Source organism: Rhineura floridana, chromosome 15 (assembly GCF_030035675.1).
Source record: "Rhineura floridana isolate rRhiFlo1 chromosome 15, rRhiFlo1.hap2, whole genome shotgun sequence".
Taxonomy (NCBI): domain Eukaryota; kingdom Metazoa; phylum Chordata; class Lepidosauria; order Squamata; family Rhineuridae; genus Rhineura; species Rhineura floridana.
The window spans coordinates 32,098,411-32,122,348 of record NC_084494.1 but is presented as its reverse complement, the minus strand read 5'-3'; the positions used below and the strand labels follow the sequence as shown (position 1 = coordinate 32,122,348).

At 46.9% G+C, this 23,938-nt stretch overlaps 1 protein-coding gene across 1 annotated transcript in view; it reads right to left on the bottom strand.

The window, feature by feature from the left end:
- Positions 1 to 295: 295 nt before the first annotated feature.
- Positions 296 to 23,938, bottom strand: part of BCL3 (BCL3 transcription coactivator) — a 30,145-nt gene continuing 6,502 nt past the window's right edge. The window contains exons 3-9 of the mRNA XM_061597877.1: positions 20,938 to 21,046; positions 11,034 to 11,235; positions 9,893 to 9,981; positions 7,094 to 7,171; positions 5,208 to 5,375; positions 2,853 to 2,973; positions 296 to 2,331 (exon numbers count right to left, since the gene is read on the bottom strand). Of these exons, the coding sequence (XP_061453861.1) occupies positions 1,817 to 2,331; positions 2,853 to 2,973; positions 5,208 to 5,375; positions 7,094 to 7,171; positions 9,893 to 9,981; positions 11,034 to 11,235; positions 20,938 to 21,046 (1,282 nt within the window). The 3' untranslated portion in view covers positions 296 to 1,816. The remainder of the gene's footprint in view (positions 2,332 to 2,852; positions 2,974 to 5,207; positions 5,376 to 7,093; positions 7,172 to 9,892; positions 9,982 to 11,033; positions 11,236 to 20,937; positions 21,047 to 23,938) is intronic.

Genomic DNA, 23,938 nt, shown 5'->3' with positions numbered 1-23,938 from the left:
TGCTTTAAATTCCCCCCTCCCTAAGGCTAGATGCACCAAGCTCAGCACCCCACCCTACTACGCAACTGGATGGGACAACCCTTCCACAAAAGCTTCCACTCCAGGCAGCAAGCTCAGTTCCTGCCCCTTTCACAAGCACTTGTTTTCTAGCCGTCCCGTTCTGAGACTTTTTATTGTATAAGTGACTAATAAATAACAATAAGGGGGAAAAAACTAATTTTGCATGTGGTCTCAACTCAGTACCCAAAACACACACATGTAGGTTTTGAAAGTAGAAAAAATACTTTATTGACAAACTGGGAAAAGACCCTTCATCCCCCCTTTTCTACCATGGGGATGAGCAGAGGATGCTACCATGTTTTAAATATTGGTCCCCCAAAAAGCAGAGAAAGACAGTCTAGCAAAAATATTGCAAGGGGTGGTAGTGGAAAGAGAAGGACCTCTGATCTAGCGGCTGTTTTTTGAGGGAAGGTGAATCCCAATGATAGCGAAGTGGAACTCATCTTATACCAAGTTAGACCATTGGTCCGTGCAGCTCAGTGTTGTCGATGCTGATTGGTAGTGGCTCTTTCAGGCTTTCAGACAAGAGTCTTTCCCAGCCCTACCCGGATTAAACAAGGTATTTTTTACAATCCCAGTCATGTCCTCTAGCACTATGCTATTGCCACTCCCTTCCCTATGTGGAGAGCATGAAGACTCTCCTATGTTTAAGGGATGGGTCATGAAGGAGCAAATTTTAAGACAAACTTGCCTCTCCTATGACTCTCTCTTCGCAGTTGGCAGTCTCTTTCATAAACTGGGCAGGAAGGAGGATGGTTCTCACAGGCCAGATCTGTTAGCCAAGACCACTCCGTTAGCAGGCCACACCTCATCCTTCTTAATTATTTCACCATCATCTCCCGATTAATAATCTCCACCTCCACAACTTCCTCTAAAGACAATAATCAGCCTGGGAATTTCTGATATTTCAATCCCTTAACATGTACCCAACATTCCTGTTTGGCCTGCTCAAATGTTCAGAAAATCCCCACATTCTCCCCCGACCCCAGTTCCTGGCATCTTCTTCTTCCCGCTCCACCACAACCACCACCGCAATTAAATTCAGTTGTACTTCGTGAAATTTGTTGTTTTGGGCAGAGTGGGGGTTGTGGGGGGCGAGGAGAGAGATTTTATACTTGTGTCTCCAGGCTCTTAAAAGGGAATATTTGTTCTGCCTTGAAAGTGCAAGTTGATCTCAGGCTACAGTGCTACTTGCTAACAGGAGTGCAGTTCAACACCTCTCCACTAGAGGGAGACATAGCACCACAATCGATAGTTGCTCTAGCGATAGTGCCACCATCTTTGAGCAGCTCTTGTGCCATTGCCGAGGGGAGAGGGCAGTCTGGATTTCACTGCTGCTATCCCCTCTTCTAAAAAATGTGACCCTCTAAACTTGCAAAACAACCCTGCTTACGTAGTAGCTGAAGACGAGGCAACACTTGAGGAATGGAAGGTAGCTGGAATTGGGGTTGGGATGGGGGACTGTTGTAGGATCAAAGTGACCAACCTATCACTGGCTTAGCAAAGCCCAAATAATCATCTCAGGCTTATCATGTGTTGCTACACACAAACGCAAAGAGGTATGAACTTAGGTCCACAGGAGGTGTGGGCTTCTGGATTCCAAAGTAGCATACAAGTGCCAGTTTTGTGCCAGGAACCCATAGCAGCAAACCCTAACAATTTTGGCACTTTGCCTGGTTCTACTGCCTTTGAAGTACAGCACTGATTGGGAAGTCCTCCCTTCACAGGGAGCAGACTGGAGTCCCTTAATTTCTTGTCAGCTGCCGCCAGGCCCACTGTCTTGGCTATTTGGCCACTGCCCTGTGTTATCAGTGGTTGGCGGGTTTTCAGAGTCCAGTAGCGTCTGTGACTGGTCCTTCTCTGTGCCCCTCTGGTGAATCCGATTGGCCCGGGGTGGTGGGGGCGGGGATATGACGGAATGATTCAGGTTGGTAGGAAGCAGATGAAGGTGATGGGATGAAAAGTTATGGCTGGAGGTAGCGAAAGGGTAGAGGCTGGCATGGAAGGCGGGATCCATCACACTCTCAGCCACCGGCAGGAAGAAGTTGGGTGTCCCTGGAAACCCCATTGGCTGCTCTGGTGTGGGCGGAGTTGAGCTCCTTTCCAGTTTCACTCCATGCAAGGGGCCAGATGCTGAAGGCTCATTGGTTGATGCAATGCTCTCTGGCTTTTGGTTGGCCGAGTTGGGCGAATGCACAGCTCTGTGGGGTTTCGGGGTCAGGGCAGGGCTGGGAGGGGTGGGGCAGGAATCGGGTGAAGCACGAAGGAGGCCTAGAGGGAGATGGAAAGCATGAAGAATAAGGCAGTGAACTGATTGAAAGAACTTTTACGTGGCGGTTAAGTGGTTAAAGGGCAAGAATAAAAAAAATTAAAATACATTAAATGGAAATAGGCTTACCTATTACCAAAACCTTTCTGAGATAGTAACAGAAGTGTAACATAACTCGTTACTTAGCAAAGGCTATGATGCACAGGGAGAATACAGATGACGTCCCTACTGCAGTTCATACACTAAAATCAACACAGCTTCAAAAACAAATAAAAAAGGGTTCTTAACTCACTGCATCCATTTTTAAAAATAGGTTACCACCAATTAACGGTTCAAGCTGATTCATCTACCAGTGACAGTGTTCAGCTCTAAATACAGGATAGTCCCTGAACTCAATTCTTCCCCCACCAGTGCTGTCTTTTCCTCTCCCTATTTGACAAGTATGCATCCATTGTTTTAAAGCCAGGATTGACCCGATTGCTAAATGAAAATGTGTACTTGTACTTGGGGAGGGATGACTCACCGGCGTGGGCAGGCCGGACGCCTGGAGAGCTGGCAGTGCTAGTTGCTGGGGATGACCCTTCATGGATGTTGTCAGGTGGCAACCCAGGACGGGAGGCTTTTCCTCTCAGGATGTCAATTACCTGAATATTGAAGAGACAGGAGAGGTTTTCAAAAATTCCTCAGCAGCTCGGCTTGCTCTGAAGATCTCGTCTGGAGTGCCCCATGAACATAAGAACATAAGAAAAGCCTGCTGGATCAGGCCAGTGGCCCATCTAGTCCAGCATCCTGTTCTCTCAGTGGCCAACCAGGTGCCTGGGGGAAGCCCACAAGCAGGACCTGACTGCAAGAACATATGTCCATAACCCAGCACCCCTCTCCAGAGAATCACTGAGCAGCCTTAGGATCACGCAGGCCACAAGGCACAAAATCCTATGCTGGACAACAAGGACAGATCAAAACATTTTGGAACTTCATGGGGAAAATCTAGATCTCCTGCCCCCAAACACATATACAATGATTAACATAGGGCATGATCCCCCAGGAAATTCTCAGCCAAAATCTCGCTGAAATGAAAAGGAAGCTGCAAAGTGCCACAAGCATTTTGTTGACCTGCTGTCAATTTTAAGGAAATTGTTCAACCTGTTCAACCTGAAGTGACATTCTTGTAATGGCAAAGCCTTCATTTTTTCCCTGTTCTCTTCTTGTTCTTGGTGCACAGAGCCAGAGATAGCTTTACCTCGTTTTCCCTGTCGCCCCTGATGCCTACAATCCTTTAATAATCTTTTGCCTAGGCTAAAATGTTCAGCCTTTCCTAATACACATAGGCTGCACATTAGAGTCCACAATTCAAGATCATTTCCCCAAACTCAAGAGATTTGTGTTGTCTGTGATTATGATGGGCAAACACAGAAAAGCAGTATTAATTACTACCAGATTCAGCATCCTGAAAAACCATTGCTTAAAAATAAAACGTTTCTAGATCTCAAGACTCCAATGACATATTTCAGAGAATGGGTGATGACTGATGAAACCTTGGAAGTGAAATGAAGGGAGCAGGATGTCCAAGGGTCTGAGGGATTTCAGTGTCAGTACAGCTGCACCCCTGTATTACCAAAAGCAAAATACTACATACAGAGATTCAGTGTGGTATAGTAGTTAGAGCAAGGTTAGCCAACATGGCACCCTCTAGATGCTGTTGGCTTATAACTCAGCCTTGACCATTGGACATGCTGGCTGGGACCAATGGGAGCTGGAGTCAAACAATGTCTGGAGCATACCACATTGACTACCCTGAGTTAGACTATAGCTTGAGAGACTCAGGTTCAAATCCCCACTTAGCCAAGAAGCTTACTGGGTGATCTGAAGCCAGTCACTCTCTCTCTTCCCCTCCCCCACCCAACCTCCCTTACAGGGTTGTTGTGACGATAAAATGGAGGGGGCCAAATACACTATCCTGAATTCTTTGGAGGAAAGGTGGGATAAAAGATATATAGTCAACAATAATTAATTTTTCTTAAGGGTGCAGAATTCAGTTTTCTAACCCTCCTTTCACACTGCAGTACCTGTTGCGTTAAGGAACTTTTCAACTGATACAGCACCATGTCAGGCTAAATTTCATTCACACTGCAACAACAAACAACAGGCTTGTTGCCATCACCCACGCATTATGCACATGCGCAGTGCAGTTCCCTGTATGCCAAAATACCGGCACAATTTTTGTCAGGTGAATTGTAGTGATTCTCAAATGGTACGCCATGGCACACTGGTGCACCGCAAGAGGTGTGGCTAGGTGTGCCGCGAATATTACGAAAGTATATTACTATTATTTTTATTCATAGTTTAAAATCTATTAATATGTTTTTAATTTTGTACACAAAGTGCGCCAGAAATTTTTTTTATGTTTTACAGTGCGCGGCGAACCAAAAAAGATTGAGAACCACTGGATGTGAGCCTAAACGGTGGGAACACACTGCATGCTGGGATACTGCATTGCAGCTTGTCATGTGAGCAGCTTCAGCTAATGCAAAACTCCCACCATTTTCTGGGTTTCAAAGCTCACAAACGGATTATTTCTCATGAAAATGAGGGCTAAATGTTCACTATGCTCCGCTAGATTTCCGGAACTGGCTTTTACGTCATGTGAAATATCAAATCCAATGTGGAAATTATGAGGAAAGGAATTGTCAGGGAAACAGAATAAAGTGCAGTGTGAATGCAGGCCTACATTCCAGGGTCACTGGATAATGCATGCACAGTGGTCTGCACAATTTAAACGTTGTAAAACGAATGCTAAGCGTTATCTTTCTTGGACTGGAATGACTAGAACAGAATATCAAGTTCTGACCGAGGCCTTTCTCTTCCTGCATCCTCTCACCCTCTTATTCTTGGCCACCATCAGGGGGGTGTCATTGTGGTAGTTCTTGAGGCTGCCATCTGCTCCGTTGCGCACCAGAAGCCGTAGCGTGTCCAAAAGGCCCCGCCCGCTGGCTGCATGGAGTGCTGTGTTACCCCCGTACGACTGCGCATTTACGTTGGCTCCGTGCTGTAAAATGGGGAAAAACCCACAAGACTCATTCACAAAATGGCGGGGACAGATTTATTATGTATTTTATGTATTTGGGAATTTATATACTAATTCAGAGGTTTCCAAATTGTGGTCCACGGTCCACCAGTGGTTGGCAAGCTTCATTCAGTTTTTAAAAATTGCTATAACCCATCGTGGGACCTTTGGGTGAAGGGCGGGTGATAAATGTTTATTATTATTATTAATAATAATTAGTAATAATAAGAATTCAGGTGCTCCACGGCATGCCTGGATTTGTGGCTGAAGGTGGGAGACGGCATATCCATCAGACTGGAATATTCATATTGATTTTTAATTGTATTTTTATGGCTGCTTTTATTTCTTGCACTGTTATTTTACTGTATTACAATTTTCAGTTTGATGGAATTACAATTGCTACAACAGGCAGAAAAACCATTAAGTTGGTTGGCCAATACCTTCAGCAATTTTCAAGTGGTCTGTGAGAGAAAAAGGGAGTACCACTGTACTGCTTAATTACAGTCATCTCTAAGTGGTCTACAAGAAACACAGTACAATTAAAATAAAACTGAGAGAAAACTATAAAAATCAGAATTCAGTTAAAATGACTGTTGGAATAGTAAAAAAAAGTCTTCAATAGGCACCGGGAGTTCAACAGGGAGAGGGATTGTCTGCCTTCAATAAGAAGGGAGTTCCACAAAATTGGACCCACAATAGTGAAGGCAAGGCTCCTGGTGGATACGAGCCGTGCATCTGACCTGCTGAGGACCACTATCACTGACTCCCCCAATGACCTCTGTGATGGAGCAGGGATATATGGGATCAGGGAGCAGGGATATATGGGATCCCTGAGATATCTTGGACCCATGTTAAGGGCCTTGTAAACTAGTACAGTAGAGCCCCACTTTATGGCGCTTCGCTTTACAGTGATTCGCTAATACAGCAGTCTCAAGTAGATGCAATTAGACTAAAGCCCCGCTCATATGGCGCTTGTTCTGCTTTTACGGCGGTTTTCGGGCATCGCACCCATTCTATTCAATGAGTTCCGCTTTACAGCGGTTTTTGCTTTACAGCGGGGGTCCGGAACGTAACCCGCCGTATGAGTGGGGCCCTACTGTACAAGAAACATGGGGAGATACAGCACCCAACACAGAACAAGAAAACATACCTGGGCATAGAAAGGGTGGCACAGAAGTTTAAGGGTAAGCTTGTTTGTTTATTTGCAGTTCTACACATGCAGAATTTGATCTGCTGATGCCAAAGTCAGATTCTAGAAACTCCAAGTTTTTAAAGATTTAAAATGTTCTAGTCCTTTTGATTCTGCAGTGCCCAGGTGATGTCTGTGTCAGGGGTATCAGTTCTTGAGCTGCAGTCTATGCAGTGCTGTCGCAAGATATTTTGCTGCCTGGCCAAAGATCAAGACTGCCCCTCCTGCCAACTCCACATAAAAAACCTGATCAGATCAGGAGTTGGATCTTATTTGGACACTGGTGAAAGGGCATCCTCCTCCAGAGGGCACCACGTTACCTGCGCAACCCACACAGTTCTGTTCTCTAACACCTCGATACCACTTCCTGCCCTACAGAATCCACTGCTTAACACAATCGACCAGCTGTGAGAGATCTGCATTTGTTTTGTGTGGGTTTTCCTTGATCTGCTTGCTCAACTCTCACGAAAGGACTGCAAGTGGTTATGGGCAGGGGCAAAGAGGTCCTTACCTGCAGTAGTAGTTCTACCATCTCCAGATTATTATTTTCCACAGCATGCAGGAGTGGAGACCGCCCACTCTTAATATCCTGAAAAAAAGGTGATGCATGACAGAGGTTGGGTCATAGCATGCATCAGTTCCTAACTTTTTTTGTTGGGAGGGGGGAAATGAAATGAAATTAACAGTCTTCATCCTCCACTTCTTTCCAGTTTTAGCCAGAGCGTGCGGCCTTCTAAAAATGGTAGCTAAGTGGGCCATCAGAAGAAGGAAAGTTAGACTGGACTTGCCCTCCGTCATCTGTCCTGCCCTCATAGCGCAGATGAATTCTGCTTAACTAGGATAGGGGTAGAATGAATAAAATTAAGGTGCTAGCAGCTAATCCTCAATGCAGAATCATTTTTAAGCCACATTCTCTCTCTCCTTTTGGTAGATGCTGTTTATTGTTTGTATCTATATGCAGCTGTTGTGCTCCAAGACTATTTCATTAGAATGCAAGGGTTTTTATTTATTTATACAGATCTTTTTTAAACATTTACCAGCGTGCTTCTGCATTTTGCTTCTGCTAGCTATGAGGAAAGGGAAAGGGCTGGGAATGTATATGGATCAATATATTGTGTAATCCTGTGTATTTACTGCGTATCGGCGGCTGATACCTGAATGTGTGGGCAACCTCACCACTCCACCAATGAGAAAGTATTGCATGTGAATAAATGGCCAACCAGATGCAGGCTTCTCATTGAGGCACCTGGTTGGCCTCTGTGAGAACAAGATGCTGGCCTGGATGGGCCACAGCCCTGATTCAGCAGAGCTCCCCTTATGTTCTTAAGTCAGGGGATATAAAGATTGTGACTCATTTGAATTATCTGAATTCCTGTTTTTATTTGCTTTTATACTACTGTTTCAGGTTGCATTTTTGTCCTAATGATATTGTTGTTTTTATATTGTACATTGCTTAGAGATTTTAAGATATCAGGCAGTTTATAAATGCTTTTAAATAAATATAAGAAACAGTGAAGTGATTAATCTGTATTGAGACATCCTGACATGCAAGCCATCTCCTGATGCTGCAAGCCAATGAAGGGGGAAAGCTCAATGCTGAAATCAACAAACCTGACAAGGCCCTGTTCAGTGGATGGCTAGGAGGCGAGGCTTGATCACAGACTACAGCAAACTGCCTCTCCAGGTGACTTGCGGAAGTAAGGCTGCATTCACACCATACACTTAAAGCAGTATTATTCCACTTTAAACTGTCATGGCTTCTCCAAAGAATCCTTGGAAGTGCAGTTTGAGAAGGGTGCTGACAGAGACCCTTGTTTCCCTCACAGAGCTACAATTCCCAGAATTCCGTGGGAAAAAGAATGGATTGTTAAACCACTCTGGGAATTGTAGCTGTGTGAGGGGAATACAGGTCTCCCAACAACTCTCAGCATCCTTATCACACTACACTTCCCAATATTCTTTGGAGGAAGCCATGATTGTTTAAAGTGGAATAATAGCGCTTTAAATATATAGTGTGAAAGCGGCTGAAGGCTGCATTCACACTGTACATTTATTCCACTATTATTCCACTTTAAACAGTCATGACCTCCCCCAAAGAATCCTGGGAAGAGTAGTTTGTGAAGGGTGCTGAGAGTTGTTAGGAGACTCCTAATCTCCTCACAGAGCTACAATTCCCAGAGTCCCCTGGGAAGAGGGATTGACTGTTAAACCACTCAGGGAATTGTAGCTCTCTGAGGAAAATAGGAGCCTCCTAACAACTCTCAGCCCTCTTCACAAACCACACTTCTCAGCATTCTTTGGGGGAAGCCATGAGTATTTAAAGTGGAATAAGAGTGGGATAAACGTCGGGTGTGAATGTGGCCTAACTCTCCACCCACACCTGTCTAAACAGCTCTTGCTCTGTCAAACAAATTCCACCCTTGTTGGCTAGGACACCTCCATGGTGCCAATTTCCCCTGCTTCCCCAAACTCCAATTCTTCCGTGCAGTCTCCATACCATGCACAAACCCCCCCTGGTTAACTCTCCATTCTCCTACTGCAATTCATACACTAAAATCAACATAGCTTCAAAAACAAATGTCACTTTTCCTCTGCTCCTCCATGCCAAATTTTACACTGCAAGCTCCTCAGGACGGGAACCTGCCCTCTTGCATTTTGTAAGACACCACGCATGCTAATGCTAATGTTGCTGTATCAGGAAATAAATAGTTATGCAAATAGATGCACGTTTCCTTAAATTGGCATAGTTTTACACAGGCAGTGCTCAGTATCGCTTGGATTACGAGTTTTTGATCTCCCCCTCAATGCTCAAAGCATAGAGCTACCACAGAGCTGTCAAAGTTCTGCCCAAAGTCCTCTTCAAACCTGTATTAGTACAGCTGTGAGCAAATGGCCACTTAAAATTCTCCACCCCATTTGTGGACAAAGAATTTGTGTGTGTATGTGGAGGGGGGGGAGGACATGCTACTGAATTTCTCCAAGAGGAAGAGAAATTCTCCCACACTTTCTTGGGCGTGGGGCTCACCATTAGCAATAGCATGAAAATAGCTTCCTTCTTCCCCCACCTGTGTGTTTGCTCATTCGCAACCTGGCCACCATTTTGCATCCTGCACAATGCCCCAGGCCTAGCGTCCTTCCCAGGCATTGTGGGAGAGAAATGGTGGCCATCGCATTTTTTTTTTGTTTAAAAAAGGAGAATATTCAGAGAAAATTAAGCAAAATGGCCTTTTCTAGGGAGAGTGAGAAAAAGAAAACTTTTTAATTTTCCTCACAGAAATGTCTTCTGAAGAATTTCAGTTCTAGTACTTACCACAGCATCAATGTCGGCTCCGTGGTCTAGCAGAGTCAGAATTATGTCACGATTTGAGGTTGCAACAGCCGCATGGAGGGAGGTAAAACCTGATCAAGAAGAGAGGGCAAATTCAGACATTTGAAGGACAGAAATATACCTGAGGATTAGCTATCTCAAGCCACTGGAGGTAAGATACTCCAACATATAACTATTCCAACATATAACTATTAGAAAAAGGGACAGAAAATAGAAATAGTGTTATCATAGTGTTTTTATAAAAACCTCAGTAATAATTGTTTTAATTTTTTATTTTTAAACTGTATTTCAGGATTTATATTGTTTTCACTGCTCTGTGTAAACAGCTTTGAGATCACCTTGTGACAGAAAGCAGTACGTATAAGTGTATAATCTTAATCAGTGCTTGGGGGGGCTTAAAATGAGGTGTGGGTACTCATATCAAGATAAAAGTGCCATGGCTGCCAGTACAAAATGGCTGCCATGGGCAGCAAAAATAGAGGCGCCGGTAGTTTGTACTGGTGAGCACCCCCACAAAAAAGCAACGGTGATGAAAATACTAATAGGCAGCCTCATATAGTACAGTCACATTTGGAAAACTTTATACAGTTCTGGTCACCTCATTTCAAAACGTTTGCAGTTTGGGGCTTTTAAGTCTAAGCAAAAAGATGATTACGTTCTGGTGCTGAGGGATCTACACCGGTGGCTTCTGCCGATTGTTTCTTAATTTGTATACTGCGTACATGCCAAAATTAGTTACAGAACCACATTTAACATCTTGACTTTGACCTATAAAGCCCTGAACAGTTTGGGACAAGGTTGTCTTCGAGACTACCTCTTTCCATAACGCCCACCCAGGTCACTGCGATCTCCAGGAGAGGACCCTCCACGTGACTGTACCACCACCTACTGAAGTTTGGGTGGCCGGGTTTTGAAGGAGGACCACTTTCCCAATCTTTTGGCTGTCAGCTCCTGGGGAGAAGCTGTAGTGTTCGAACTGAGAAGCGCCATGCCCATTGGTGGTATTACTGTAAATGGCAGTAAAAATGCTCCTAACCTCATCGGGGTGGAGCAGGGAGAATATCTTTGTGTTTGCATGAGCACACCAACTCCATTTTCTTTTACGTTACCCATCTGTGCTCACCCTCAAAGTTTCGGGCCTCCAGATCCAGAGGGTTGGGGTTTCCATCCAGCAACTCCTGCAGGCAGTGGAGGCTGCCGTGCTCACAGGCGAGATGCAAGGCGGTCTGTCCGTTGCGGTCCAGCACCATGGGCGATGCTCCATGACACAACAGCAGCTTCACCAGAGTTGGCTGCGCTGTGATGACTGCCAAGTGTAAGGGAGTCTGGAGTTTGTGGGGGACAACAAGCACTGTGTGAATGCTGATCACTGCTGGGGTGGAGCACTATGACTGGCAGAATTTATTATATCAAGCAAAACATCACCTGTAGGTCTGGCAGTGAAACTTATACAATTGAGTGCAAACGCCCACAGGATGCCTCATTCAGTAAGTAGGTAAAACAACAGATGACCTATGCTGATGCTTTAGGAACCATAGATACATGCACAATCTTAACAAAAATGGAATCACCAGTTGCAAAACACTTCAGCTGGGAGAATCATTTCTATTTTACCAATTATTGCAAAAGAGATGCCAGCTAATCCAAGAACCCAGGAAACAAGTCTAGATCTATAGACGCAACGCCTGAACACCAAGTGGCCTCAGCCTAGAGGGAAACACCTGACATGCCTCTGTCACAGCAGAGACAATACTTTCTGCCCTCGGCGTCCCAGAAATGCTGCTTTGGCTACACATCCTTTGATTTGAGTCACAGCAGCTGATGAAGGTGGAAGCCAAAATGTTTTGCTACAGAAAACTAATTTCTGTTTCATTCAGTCTCTGTAATAGATGTGTGTGCTTATTATAACCTCAAACACAGCCCGATAAGGACTAATGCTCAGGTGACTTCCAGGACCTGTGAAAAAGTGAGGGAACTTGAGCCACAGAAGTGTTACATATAGCTCTGGCAGCAGCAAGCCAGTAGCAACTTACTCACTAGGCAGAATCAACAACGGCAGAAAGGCGCATGGGAACCCTACCTCCTGTGGGCTATTAGTACCTTCTCTCTCACTTTCTATATGACAATGGAACCCATGACCTAGGGAGGTGGTGGGCTCTCCAACACTGGAGGCATTCAAGAGGCAGCTGGACCGCCATCTGCCGGGTATGCTTTAAGTTGGATTCCTGCACTGAGCAGGGGGCTGGACTTGATGGCCTTATAGGACCCTTCCAACTCTGCTAGTCTACAATTTGATGATGAGGGTGCCAGTTAAAAAAATAAAAGGAATATAAAGCGGTAGTTGGGGGGGGGGAAGAATTGGCCTGCTTGAGCTCCTTACAGCTGATATTATCCTGGAAAGTGGGTTAGGGTCAGGAGGATGAATGCTGTGAGGGAAAAAACCTCTCCTCCCAACCGCATATGGCAGGGTCGGGAGCTGGATCAGGCGGGTGGCATCCTTAACTCCTCTACCCCCCTGCGGGCCAGGTTTGACATGTGAGCATCCATTATGACCTCAAGTCACAATGGCATGGTTTTTGCCCATGTGGTTTAAAACAGTGCAGCCCAGTGAAAGTGCTTGCAAAGCGCCACACACTGCCCTTTGCAAGCCTCCATGATCAGCTGACTGGTAGTGCCTGTAACCCCCCTTTTGGCCCAGCCATGTGGTGTGGCTGCGACAGTGACCATGACTTGGCCAAAATAGCCTCACAGGCCAAACGGGGAGACCTGGTCTACATAGGGTGGCAGGCTGGAGGTTCCCTATGGCTGCTGTATGGGGAGGTTTCAGGACAGGGAAGGGAAAGGTGTCCATTATCATTTCCACCTTCCTGAAGCCTCCCATTGCACTCCAACTGCCTGCGAGCTCTGAACAGTACTATAAGGCCTCTGGCCCAGGCTGGCTGGAGCCCTGAACAGGGGCAGGAAATAGCCTGCAACGTTTTGTCATGGTGCTCCAGCGGCGGGCTGGTGCCCAGTGGGACTGATGCCCAGTGGGACTGGTGCTCAGGTCCTGCTTGCAGGCTTCCCATGGGCATCTGGTCGGCCACTATGAGAACAGGATGCTGGACTAAATGGGCCACTGGCCTGATCCACCAGGGCTCTTCTAGTGTTCTTATCTTGGTGGGGCAGAAGACAGGGAGCCCAACAATAGATGGAGGCAGAGCCAATGGCAGGCGGAGAGAGCCGACTAATTCTGTCCTCTCCTCCCCATCCTCCTCCTTGCTGAGTTCTACAAGGGGCCATGAGAAGGAGGAGAAGGATGCTGACAGCCCAGGCCACCCCCTAGACTGGCTGAAAGTAAGAAAGCAGGCAGGTGGGAGCTGGCTGAGGGCAGACTGAGGTTGGTGGGGCGCAGCCCCTTTTGGTCTAATGAACCAGCCTCCACTGCGAGTCTCCACTTAATTATTATTGCAGTGGGGGGGGGGAGGAAGGAGGAGGAGCTTGCAACAGTGGCATCCCCACGTGGGTGCTGGTCTGTGTGCGTGGGTGTAGGATGTGGGTGTTATGGTGTTGCAGGTCACTTCTGGGTAATAGCAATTAAGCAATGGCAGGAAAAGTTGAAAACATGCACTTCCCCACCCTCATCCTTGCTCTGAAGTTGTTCCTCGTTAAGAGATGTCACAGCAGTGACACTTACAAAGTGGCAGGGTTTGAACTCAACATCTCTTACGCACCCAGCTAACCAGAGGAAACCCAGCTGGTTCCCACAGACGAAACCGCAGCCCCCGGCACCTGCCTGCGCTGACGCAATCAGACGCTTCTCAGAAAGGGCTGGGGTTCGCGCGCGCAAGGGGTTTATGAGAAACCAATAAGGAAACGACAGCGGGCCGGTAACGGGTTGCAAGCAAGAGTAGAAATGTGGAGAGCTCAGCCCAACTGGGAGGGCAGGATACACTCCTTCCCCTGAACTACAGACAAACACACACACACTGGCAATAATGCATCATTTTCTCTGATCCTCACCATAATCTGATTTGGAAAGGATGTTATTGTTGTTTCCCTCTGAAAGGCTGGCAGGAGAGAAAAGGCTTCCAGAGAGAGAAACAGTGAGCTTCTGTCAATAAGAAAGCTCTGTCCATTGGAGAACCTCCAAAGTCAAAGCCCAAGCATCTTTTGGAAGTCATTTTCTCGTTTGCCCAGATTCTACTGGTGCAGGTGGGTGGCTACGGGACTAGCCTTAGGTCGCTGCTGAAAGCAATTGGGTGACTTGGTTTGGTGTAATTGGAGAGGATATCTTTCTGCTTCCACCCCCTCCGGCTGTTGCAAAATCCTGTCACCTGTCTTGAGCCCTAGGGGTGAGGTGTCATCATGACCGATTGAATGTTTATTTTCTGTTGAAAGGATCTCCAGGAGTAAGGCTGGAAAAGGCCTCTCCCTGAGACCTTGGAGAGAGCAAAACAAGCACTTTTGCACTTGGACAGATGGATCAATAATATTTTGGTTGCAAGACAGGTTTGCAATGCTGCTTTGTTATATTACTATGGTTTGGGGGTTTGAAAAGGATTTGCAGGGTTGCCCCATCAAATTTGTTTGGGGACCACGAAATGGACTTCCTTCCAGTTGATTCCGACTTATGGTGACCCTATGAATAAGGTTTTCATGGTAAGCGGTATTCAGAGGTGGTTTACCACTGCCTTCCTCTGAGGCTGAGAGGCAGTGACTGGCCCAAGGTCACCCTGTGAGTTTTATGGCTGTGTGGGTATTCGAACCTTGATCTTCCAGGTCGGAGTCCAACACTCTAACCACTACATCACACAGAAATCAAATACTTCCAGCAGTTACTACCTCCAGGCCTCACTTACTTAGTGGGGTACAAAAATCGTTAGAGTGCTTCCCCATGGATTAGACCCTTGGCATTTGGTGCACCTGTAGTTAATGGCACTCCCAATGAACTAGCTGAAAGAACAGGACATTTCTACAACCCTATTGCAAAACAGGAAAATCCATGTATGTCCCAAAAGGGTGAATGTGTTTCCAGATCATTCAGAAAGCTGAAATTGGGTAAACACATAACAAGACATCCTGAGTGACATGTGAAAGGAGAGAACACTTGCACACATTTCTCTGGGAGATATAAGTGTGTGCCAAAATAGGTATGTGACCCCCCCTCACACAAACTGGGAAGCTGAAATACAACATGCACACACACATACGCACTGAGAATCAAAGGTAACCTGAAGACGAGGAAACGCGAACATTTGGGGGCACTCTGTGAAGCACAGAGTAAGCAAAAACACACAGGAAGCCAAAATATCAGGCAGCAGGAGTCTCATTGTCTCTTCATAACAGATTCCCCAATATAATCATCTGTAGCCATTTCTCACAGCTTTCTGCTCCAGTACAGTGTAAGAGACCAGAACGGGGGTCACCTCCAACCTTGCACTCACCCTCAGAAGCACTGAAAATTAGTGAGAAGATTTAGCGTTCTACTTCCGAACACTTCCCAAGAGGAGCACATCACTGGAGAGGATCCCCCAGCCCCCGGCAAGTCCTCCTTTTGGAGTCATAGGACTTCGGGGTGGCGGTGGTGAAATGGGATGGGCAGAGTCAGTAGGGGCCAGAAATAATGGCTGGCTATCAAAGGCAGGCAACATTTCTACACTCCCACTTGGATGGTGGGGCGGGTTTGAAGTAGTAGCCAGGAACATGCCTCTATGCTGGAAGAATGCAAGATGGATTTACTGGAGAGGCCACCCACAGCTAGTAGACACGTTCCTGGCTGCCACTGGGAATCCCCTTTTCCATGGTCTGAGGATGTGAGTAAGAAGACAGCCCCCATGCTTCATCCACTCTATTGTGCAATGTATTATATCTATTATATATAATCCCCCTTTCCATCTGAAATGCAAAGATCAAGAAAAAGAGAAATAAAGGGGGAGGGAGGGAAATCAGAGGAAGCACCACACCCTTGCAGACTTGTCTTCCTATCTGCTGGAGTGCTTGGCCTCAACTACGTGCTAGAAATATATTAAATAAATAAGTTACATAAATAAATAAAAACCTAATCCCCCCCATTTCTGGCTGCCTCACCAGTTCCTGGTGTTGTGACTCAGTCCCGCTGAGTATGGAGAGTCGTCTCTCTTGAGCCATACATTGAGGAAGTTGCCCGGGGCTTGCCACCAGCTGGGGGTAGGGAAAGCCCCATGGGCGGGAGAGTGGAGGGCAGAACTGGCTGCCGGGAATTAAGTCTTCAAAGCTTTGCTCTCTACCACTGCCTGCCAAGAGGCCACAGGAAGGATTTGAGACCTTCTTCCCTTAGGTGTGGTTTTTGCTATCCTGGTCTCAAGAGCCCCTTCCCCTCCAGATGAGTTTGGTTCTGCTACTAAGCTACAATTCCCCACTTGCAATTTCAGGGGTGCATGCTGTCACTCCCTTAGTGGCTGCAGAGGTTTTAAGCAACCTGTCTGTACCCAGGGTTAGGAGAATAAAACCTCTCTTGAGTTTACCTCTCCTTGCTCTAGCAGGTTCCCATGCTAGGTTTTTGTTTTCCATTTTTGTCTTTTTGTTTTCAAAATAAAATAAAATATGTAGCAAAAATAGCTGAATTCAGAGACCTCTGTGAATTATGGAAATTAAGTGAATTTGGGGAGCAGCAAGAACCTACATTCAACACCAAAGCCTCACCATCCTGACTCTGGAAATCTTATTCAAGTCTCCCTTCTGGTTTCAGCCATGCATTGCCTACATTCTTTCAAGTTCCTTAAGGGCTAAAAACTTGCCTTAAAAAAAAAAGCCTTGATTTTTAGGAAATGGAATTTTGTGCCCAGTTCTAAATGCTGCAGGGCCCCTCCATCCCCATCCCCGTGTCAACAGAATTGCATATGTGTATGTGTATGTATATATGTATCAGTCTTGGTTAGGAGGATTGGTTATATCGCTGTGGAATGATTCTTAGTTGATCAAATGTGCAACCTTCACAGAATTTCTTCCCATATTGACTGGCCTGCCAAAAAGCCTCTGTGCATTCTGCCATGGAACCTTTGCACTTGGTAGAAAATTCTGGGGTGCATTTTAAGGGTATACACTCTTTTCAAACAGGGTGCTGGGCTGGCAAACCAGTTGAGTCTCACCATCACCCTGTATGAACCAAGAGTGTGCCCTACAATGGGGGTGGGCAGACCAGACTTGCAGGATCCAGAGCTTGGAAGTAATTAGTTACAAAAATGAATTACTTGTGATTTATTGACTGCAATAGAACAAGGAGTAATTTTATTACTTTTTGGAGTAATTGTAATGTTTCCAGCATTACTTTGGGGCATTACTTGGGGGGGGGGAAGCAAGGGAAGTCTTCTGCTCCTCTGATTTGTGGATGAAAATCATGTGCCTCAAATGGGCTTCTGTGCAGTGTCACTCTTCCCTCATGCTCTGTGTAGGAGGTGACGAAGGAGGAGGTGGAGAGCGAGACAGGGTGGAGAAAACAATTGTTTAAAAAAATGGACAAAGGTGGAGAAGAATGGAGAAGAATGAAGTGGAGGGAGAAAGGAGCCGGAGGGCAAGAACATGGATAAAGGAGGAGAAGGAGGCAGCAGCAGAATGGAGATAAAGAACTGTGGAGGTGAAAGATAACATGTGTGTGCGTGTGCACTATATTTGCACTTGGCACACAAAGTGGCCTCCACTGCCCTCCCTGGCTACTTTGCTGCATTTTCAGTGTTTTAACTTTTTTGCATCTCAGGGAAAAATGTTTGCTTGGGTTGGTGTCCCTTAGTTGGTGGCAGGGCAGGGTCCAGGAGGTGGTTGAGTGAGAGAGATTATGCTTGCTGGCTGAGTGTGTGTGTGTGTATGGGTTGCACTTGGTTTGATGTGCAAAGATCTAAGTAGTGGCCTCTGCCTCCCTCCCTGCCTCCCTTACCAGCAGAGAGACCACCACTGCTATCTTATGGATAAAAAGAATTATTCTACTACCTTTGTGTGTGTGTGTTTATTTTTAATGTTGTTTCAGGTGACTTAGTGTGCAGCAGCCAAGGCCAGCACCTTGCAGGCACTCTAGTTTTTTTAAAAGTAACTTAAGTGTAAATATATTGATTACTTTTGAGTAATGGTAAAGCCATCAATTCCTTTCAGAACAACTGTAATTGTAATGGCAATTTATTCCTTTTTGGGGCCATGTAACAATAATTGTAATTTATTCCTTTTTAGAAGTAATCTTCCAAGCTCTGGCAGGTTCCAATTTGATTTTTATTAGAACCCCGAGGTCCACCAACCAGAGCCAGATGTGAAAGCGTGATGGTACAGCCTGATGCAAAATGGTGGCTCAGGTGTTTGTGTATGTTGTGTGTGTGTGTAGCCAATTACTTCATGAGCCAAACACAGTTCTGAGATTTCGAAAAGCCTAATTTAGAAGGGAAAGTTTTTCTTTCTTATTGCAATTGTTAAATGATGAAAAACCCTTGTGGGATTGATTGCAAATCATCCAGCAATTTACTAGCAGATCCTGATCTGCCACCTTCTGCCCACCTCCGCTCTTAGCACACACCCAATGCTTCTCTGTGGCTGCAAAGAATTATACGAGGAGGAGACAGTATTGCGCAACCTATCAATCTTTCAGGGAAACACATCCACCATTACTAATAATACAGGCAATCCTGCTAAGCTTCCACAGAAGCCAAAGATTCCCCAGAACCAGAGCTGGAAAACTACTGGGCCAAGACAGCAGTAGGCCTCAAGTCTCTTCAGACCCAAGATCCCAACCTACAATACTGGGCCTAACTACGACGACTACTTCTTTTTAAATATTAACATTATTTCTCCCAACTGGGGGGCCTGCTCCACCGAAGTCATGCCTGGACACAAAGCCAGCCCTGCAACTTTATGACCAATTTGATAATAATCAGTGCTTTTTATTGGTAAAAAATGAGAGGCCAGTACTCATAATTCAAAGTTTCATGGGCGCCAGCACAAAATGGCTGCGATGGGCAGCGAAAAAGAGGCGATGGTGAGTTCTGTCACAAAAAAGCATTGATAGTAATAATAAAAAACCTGAGCAGCTTTCTATAGGAGCCACACTTTCTGAGAATCTGCTGCTGCAGCGGAAGAACAGCGGGAAGTTCAGCTGCAGGGCACATGCCTTGCATGCGGAAGGGTCGTTTAATCTCTGGCATCCTCCCTGCTGGGCCGGCAAGATTCCTGTCTGAAACCCTGGAGACTCGCTGATAGTCAAGATATCCCCACTGTACATTTAAAGCACTCTTACACCATTCAAAGCACTCTGGAAGTCATGGCTTCCCCCAGAGCATCCTGGGAACTGTAGTTTGTTTGTTTGTTTCTATCCTGCCCTTCCTCCCAGAAGGAGCCCAGGGCAGCAAACAAAACACTAAAAACATTTGAAAAACAGACTTTAAAATATATTAAAACAAAACACCTTTAAAAACATCCTTAAAAAAGGTTTGAAAACATCTCACAAAGCAATTCAAACACATGTGGGTTACGGCTGTTGAGGATTATTAGGAGGCTCCTCACAGAGCTACAATTCCAAGCACATCATTAAACTACAGTTCCCAGGATTCTTGGAGTGGGGAAGAACCCTGACCGTTAAAGTGATATAAGAGTGTTTTAAATATATGGTGTGGATGTGACCAGTCAGTGTAGAGGTCAGGCGCCTTCTTTTTGTCCAGGGCCACACTCCCTCAGAGGTAATGTGTTGGGATGTTGATAGTGGGGCAGGACTAGAGCCAGTAGTGGACAAGCACTCCCTTATTTTCCCTCTCTATTCTATCCTCTTCCCCACAATTTCCCCCTTAGCCCTCTGCGTCCAGGATCACCTCTGCTTTACTGGAAACTCTAACTGTGGGTAAAGGTGTTTTCTCTTCTGATTGAGATCTCGCCACGCGACCTGACAATATTGTAAAACTTCCTGGTGAGGAGGGGTTGTGGCTCAGTGGCAGAAACTGTGCTTTGCATGCAGAAGGTCCCAGCATCTTCGGCTAGGGCTGGGAATGTCCCCTACTTGAAACCCTAGAGAGTCACTGCCAATCAATGTAGACAATACTGAGCTAGAGGACTAATGGTCTGACTCATCATAAGGTAGCTTTCTATGACTTCCCCTGATTTTCACCCACAGGAAGTTAGGCCAAGGACCATGTGACATTAGTTTGCCTATGTTTAGCACGACCAAGGGTTCTCAAACGGTGGTCCGTAGACTGCTAGTAATCTGCGAGCTGCATTTAGGTGGTCCGTAGCACATCTGTGGGTTTGAAGATGGAAAATGGCACAGCTAGTATGGTGTAGTGGTTAGAGTGTCAGACTGGGACTTGGGAGACCAAGGTTCAAATCCCTGCTTGGCTATGAAGCTCACTGGGTGACCTTGGGCCAGTCACTGCCAGTCCTCACAGGGTTGTTGTGAGGATAAAATTGGGAGGGGGAGAACCACATTTGTACACCATCTTGAGCTCCTTGGAGGAAATATAATATTCTATATTTAAATCCCAACAATAAAAAAAACAATACTTCTTTTTATTGCTTCTTTTATTTTTTATGCTATATTTATAATTGCTACAATGGGCAGAAAAAAAATCATTAAGTGGTCTGCCAAGACCCTCCAGAATTTTCAAGTCGTCCATGGAAGAAAAAGCTTGGGAACCACTTGATAAATTGCTTGGAGACCTTTGGGTAACAAGCAACTAACAAATCTAACTCCTCCTCCTCCTCCTCCTCCTCCTGCTACTGCTCCTGCTCCTGCTACTACTACCTGACTGGGTGCATAACAGTTAACTGTGACCTAAGAGAGAAATTATTACTCCCAAGCTGTAAACGTTTTGGTGGAGAAACCACCAAGCCTACCCAGACATTATGCTAAACAGAGCCCCCACATCCAGGGGAAGTATACCTCAAATGATCAGCTCCCAGGGATAAACACCAGGCTATTACTGCCTTCACGCTTTCCACATTAAGATTCCTGGTGGCGTCTGACTAGCTGCTGTCGGAAGTGGGATGCTGGACCGGCAGCACGCCCCCCCTCACAACTCCCCCCCCCCGCTACTCGTACTTACCTGCCGCAGGTTGTTGAAGGTGTCTAGGTCTTGCCTTCCCTGATGGAAAAGAGCAACCAAACGCCGCGCCACCAAAAGATTCCCTTGGACCACAGCAATGTGGAGAGGCCTACAACAGGACAGAGACATGAGCCACAAGCCCATTAGAACACAGTTTCCCCCCCCCTTTTAAAAAGCAACCTTTGCCAGCTCGATGTCCTCCAGGCATTTTGGACTGCAATGGCAGTGCTGGCTGAGGTTGATGGGAGTTGCAGTCCAAAATACTTGGCGTGCACCAGGTTGGCAAAGACTGCTCTACAGAGTTGACTCATGAGAAAACCCAAACAGGGTCCAGAGCCAAGAGTGGGTGGATTAGAATGCCAGCTTCCCCATGATTTATACTGTGCTTGGCTCCAGCTCTGCAAAACACTCCATGCATTACATCACTTTGCCTTTGCCCAATCTGCAAGGAATCCTGTAAGTGGGTTTTCTCACACCCACCCACTCCTTGCCTCTCTCCCCAGGATTTTATTTGTTGCTCCACTTATTAGCCTGCAATAACAATTCTGGGTCACCATCAGGGGCGGCTCGTCCATTCAAATGAATGGGGTGCTGGGCCTGGGCCAAAATCTCAGCCAGCCCCACCTGCCTGTCTTCCCTTTCTCTTCCTTAATCTCAGGTTTGCCCCTGTAGAACTCGCCAGGGAGGAGGGGGCAAAACTAGGATTAGTTGGCTCTTGCTGGTCATTGGCTCAGGCTCCACCCGCTGTTGGGCTTCCTGCCGTCCGCCCTACCAGTCCCAAAGAGCCACCGTCCAAGTCCTGTGGCACGTAGAGAGCGATCGCAGGGGAAAGGGAGGGGATGTTTCTCTTTGCTTTCACTTTGCAGTCTTTGGCAAAGGCAAAAGCACGAAGCAAAAGCAGAGAAGACGCACTTCCCCCAAATCCCCTTCAGTTCAGGGGCAGGAAGCAAGAAAGGGAGAGGATCTTTGTGTGGGCACCTGCATCAGTGGACAAAGGGGGCTGGCCACTGCTGGCAACATGGCAAGGAGATCGGTGGAATCTGCGCCTCTCCCATTTCTCTACTCGCCTCTTTTTGAACCCTTTCCTTCTTCCCCCATCATCACAATTTTTACATTACTCTGCAAATCGTCATGTACACTGACCACACTGTTATCACCCAGGGGTAGACAATGCAATGCCCTGCAGATATTGTTGGCCTACGACTCCCATCAGTCCCAGCCAACAAGGTCAGGGATGATGGGAACAGCAGGCTTACTTACTTTCTACATTTTATTCCTGTGGTGTAGTGGTTAAGGTGTTGGACTACGACCTGGGGGACCAGGGTTCGAATCCCCACACAGCCATGAAGCTCACTGGGTGACCTTGGGCCAGTCACTGCCTCTCAGCCTCAGAGGGAGGCAATAGTAAAACCACCTCTGAATACCGCTTACCATGAAAACCCTATTCATAGGGTCGCCGTAAGTCGGAATTAACTTTCCATTTTCTTCAGAGGAAGCTCAAGGAAGCGTGCGTAGCTCTCCCCCACCCTTTCTCATTTCATCATCACAACAACCCTGTGAGGTAAGTTAGGCCAAGAAAAAGTGACTGACTCAAGGTCAGCCCATGAGCTTCGTGGCTGAACGGGGATTTAAACCCAGGTTTCCAAGGTCCTAGCCCGACCGCCTAGCCACTACACCATGCTGGATCTCCAGCAACTTCTGGCGGGCAGCCAAACATGGTCTGGTCTCTGCAGGAGGCACATGACGCAGCTGAAGCTCAGCAGATCTGAGTGTGGTCACTGCCTGGATGCCTGGGAACCCCATAGATACCCCCCCACAAGCTCCATCACAAAAGAATGGCAGGAGATTAAGGTAAATAATTATAAGTAAATAATATCAGAACAGTCTTTACAGCAACCTTTGTCAACCTGGTGCCCTCCAGGTGTTTTGGACCACAACTCCCATCAGCCCCAGTGATGGGAGTTGTGGTACAAAACACCTGGAGGGCACCAAGTTGACAAAGGCTGCCTTCCAGCAATGTTGCCAGGGAGGTCCACGCTAGGGAGGTCCAGAGGAACCCATCAGGCATTAAAGGCACGTATGAGGAGGGGGGGGAACTGACCCCACCATTGCGCTTGCCAGCCACGTTGCCACAAGAAGGAGCATGTGGACAGGGGAAAGCCAGCCCCACGGAGCCCCACGCGCCCCCCCATGTGAAAGCCTTCATCCAAGCCATCCTCATCAGAACCTCCCCAAAAGGGACACTGGTGGGGTGGATCAAGGGGCGTGCCTGTTTGCCACCCCCCCAGCTCTCCACTTCCTTGGGCTCCCGCACCTGTCCGCGCTCCCCCAAAGTCAAACAGTGCCGCATGGCACCACCTGACTTCACAAAAACAGCCTCTCTCCCCCGTTTACAATAAACGAAACCGCCTTATCTTCTCGGGGCCAAACCCACAGCAAAGGGAAGGGCTCCCAGGGCACAGACTTCCAGTAACAGTAATGAGCTCCAACGTGACCTTTGCTGCCTGTCGCCCTAACCCAGCTGCAGGCTCACCACAGGAGCCCCCAGCTGTGCAGGGGAAAAAAAAGGAAGCTTCTCTACAGCGGTGCCAGAGAGCAGGGGTCCAGGCTTCACCCCCCCTCCTTGAAGCTGCTCTGCTCTGTCAAAGGGATAACAAGTGCAACCCCACCCCACCCCAAACGGTGATCCAAAAAGTTCCCAGTTTGGAACTCTCCAGCGCAGGAGAATAGGCTGAAGTGTGTGGGGTGTGGCAAGACTGAAGGCAACAGGGAAGCAGAGGTAGCCTGCAGCCATTTCCCCCACTGCCTCCAGGGCCTGGTTCCAGCTCACCTCTTCCCTCTGCCCCATTCCAGGAAAAGGGGCAGACCTGCCAACAATTACACAGCAAAGGAAACGTCAGCAGACAGGGAGGGAGGAATGCTCAGGATGTATGTGTGTGTGTGTGTGTGAGAGAGAGATGGGTGTGTGTGCTCAATTGCAAGGGTGGAAAGGGGATTCCCC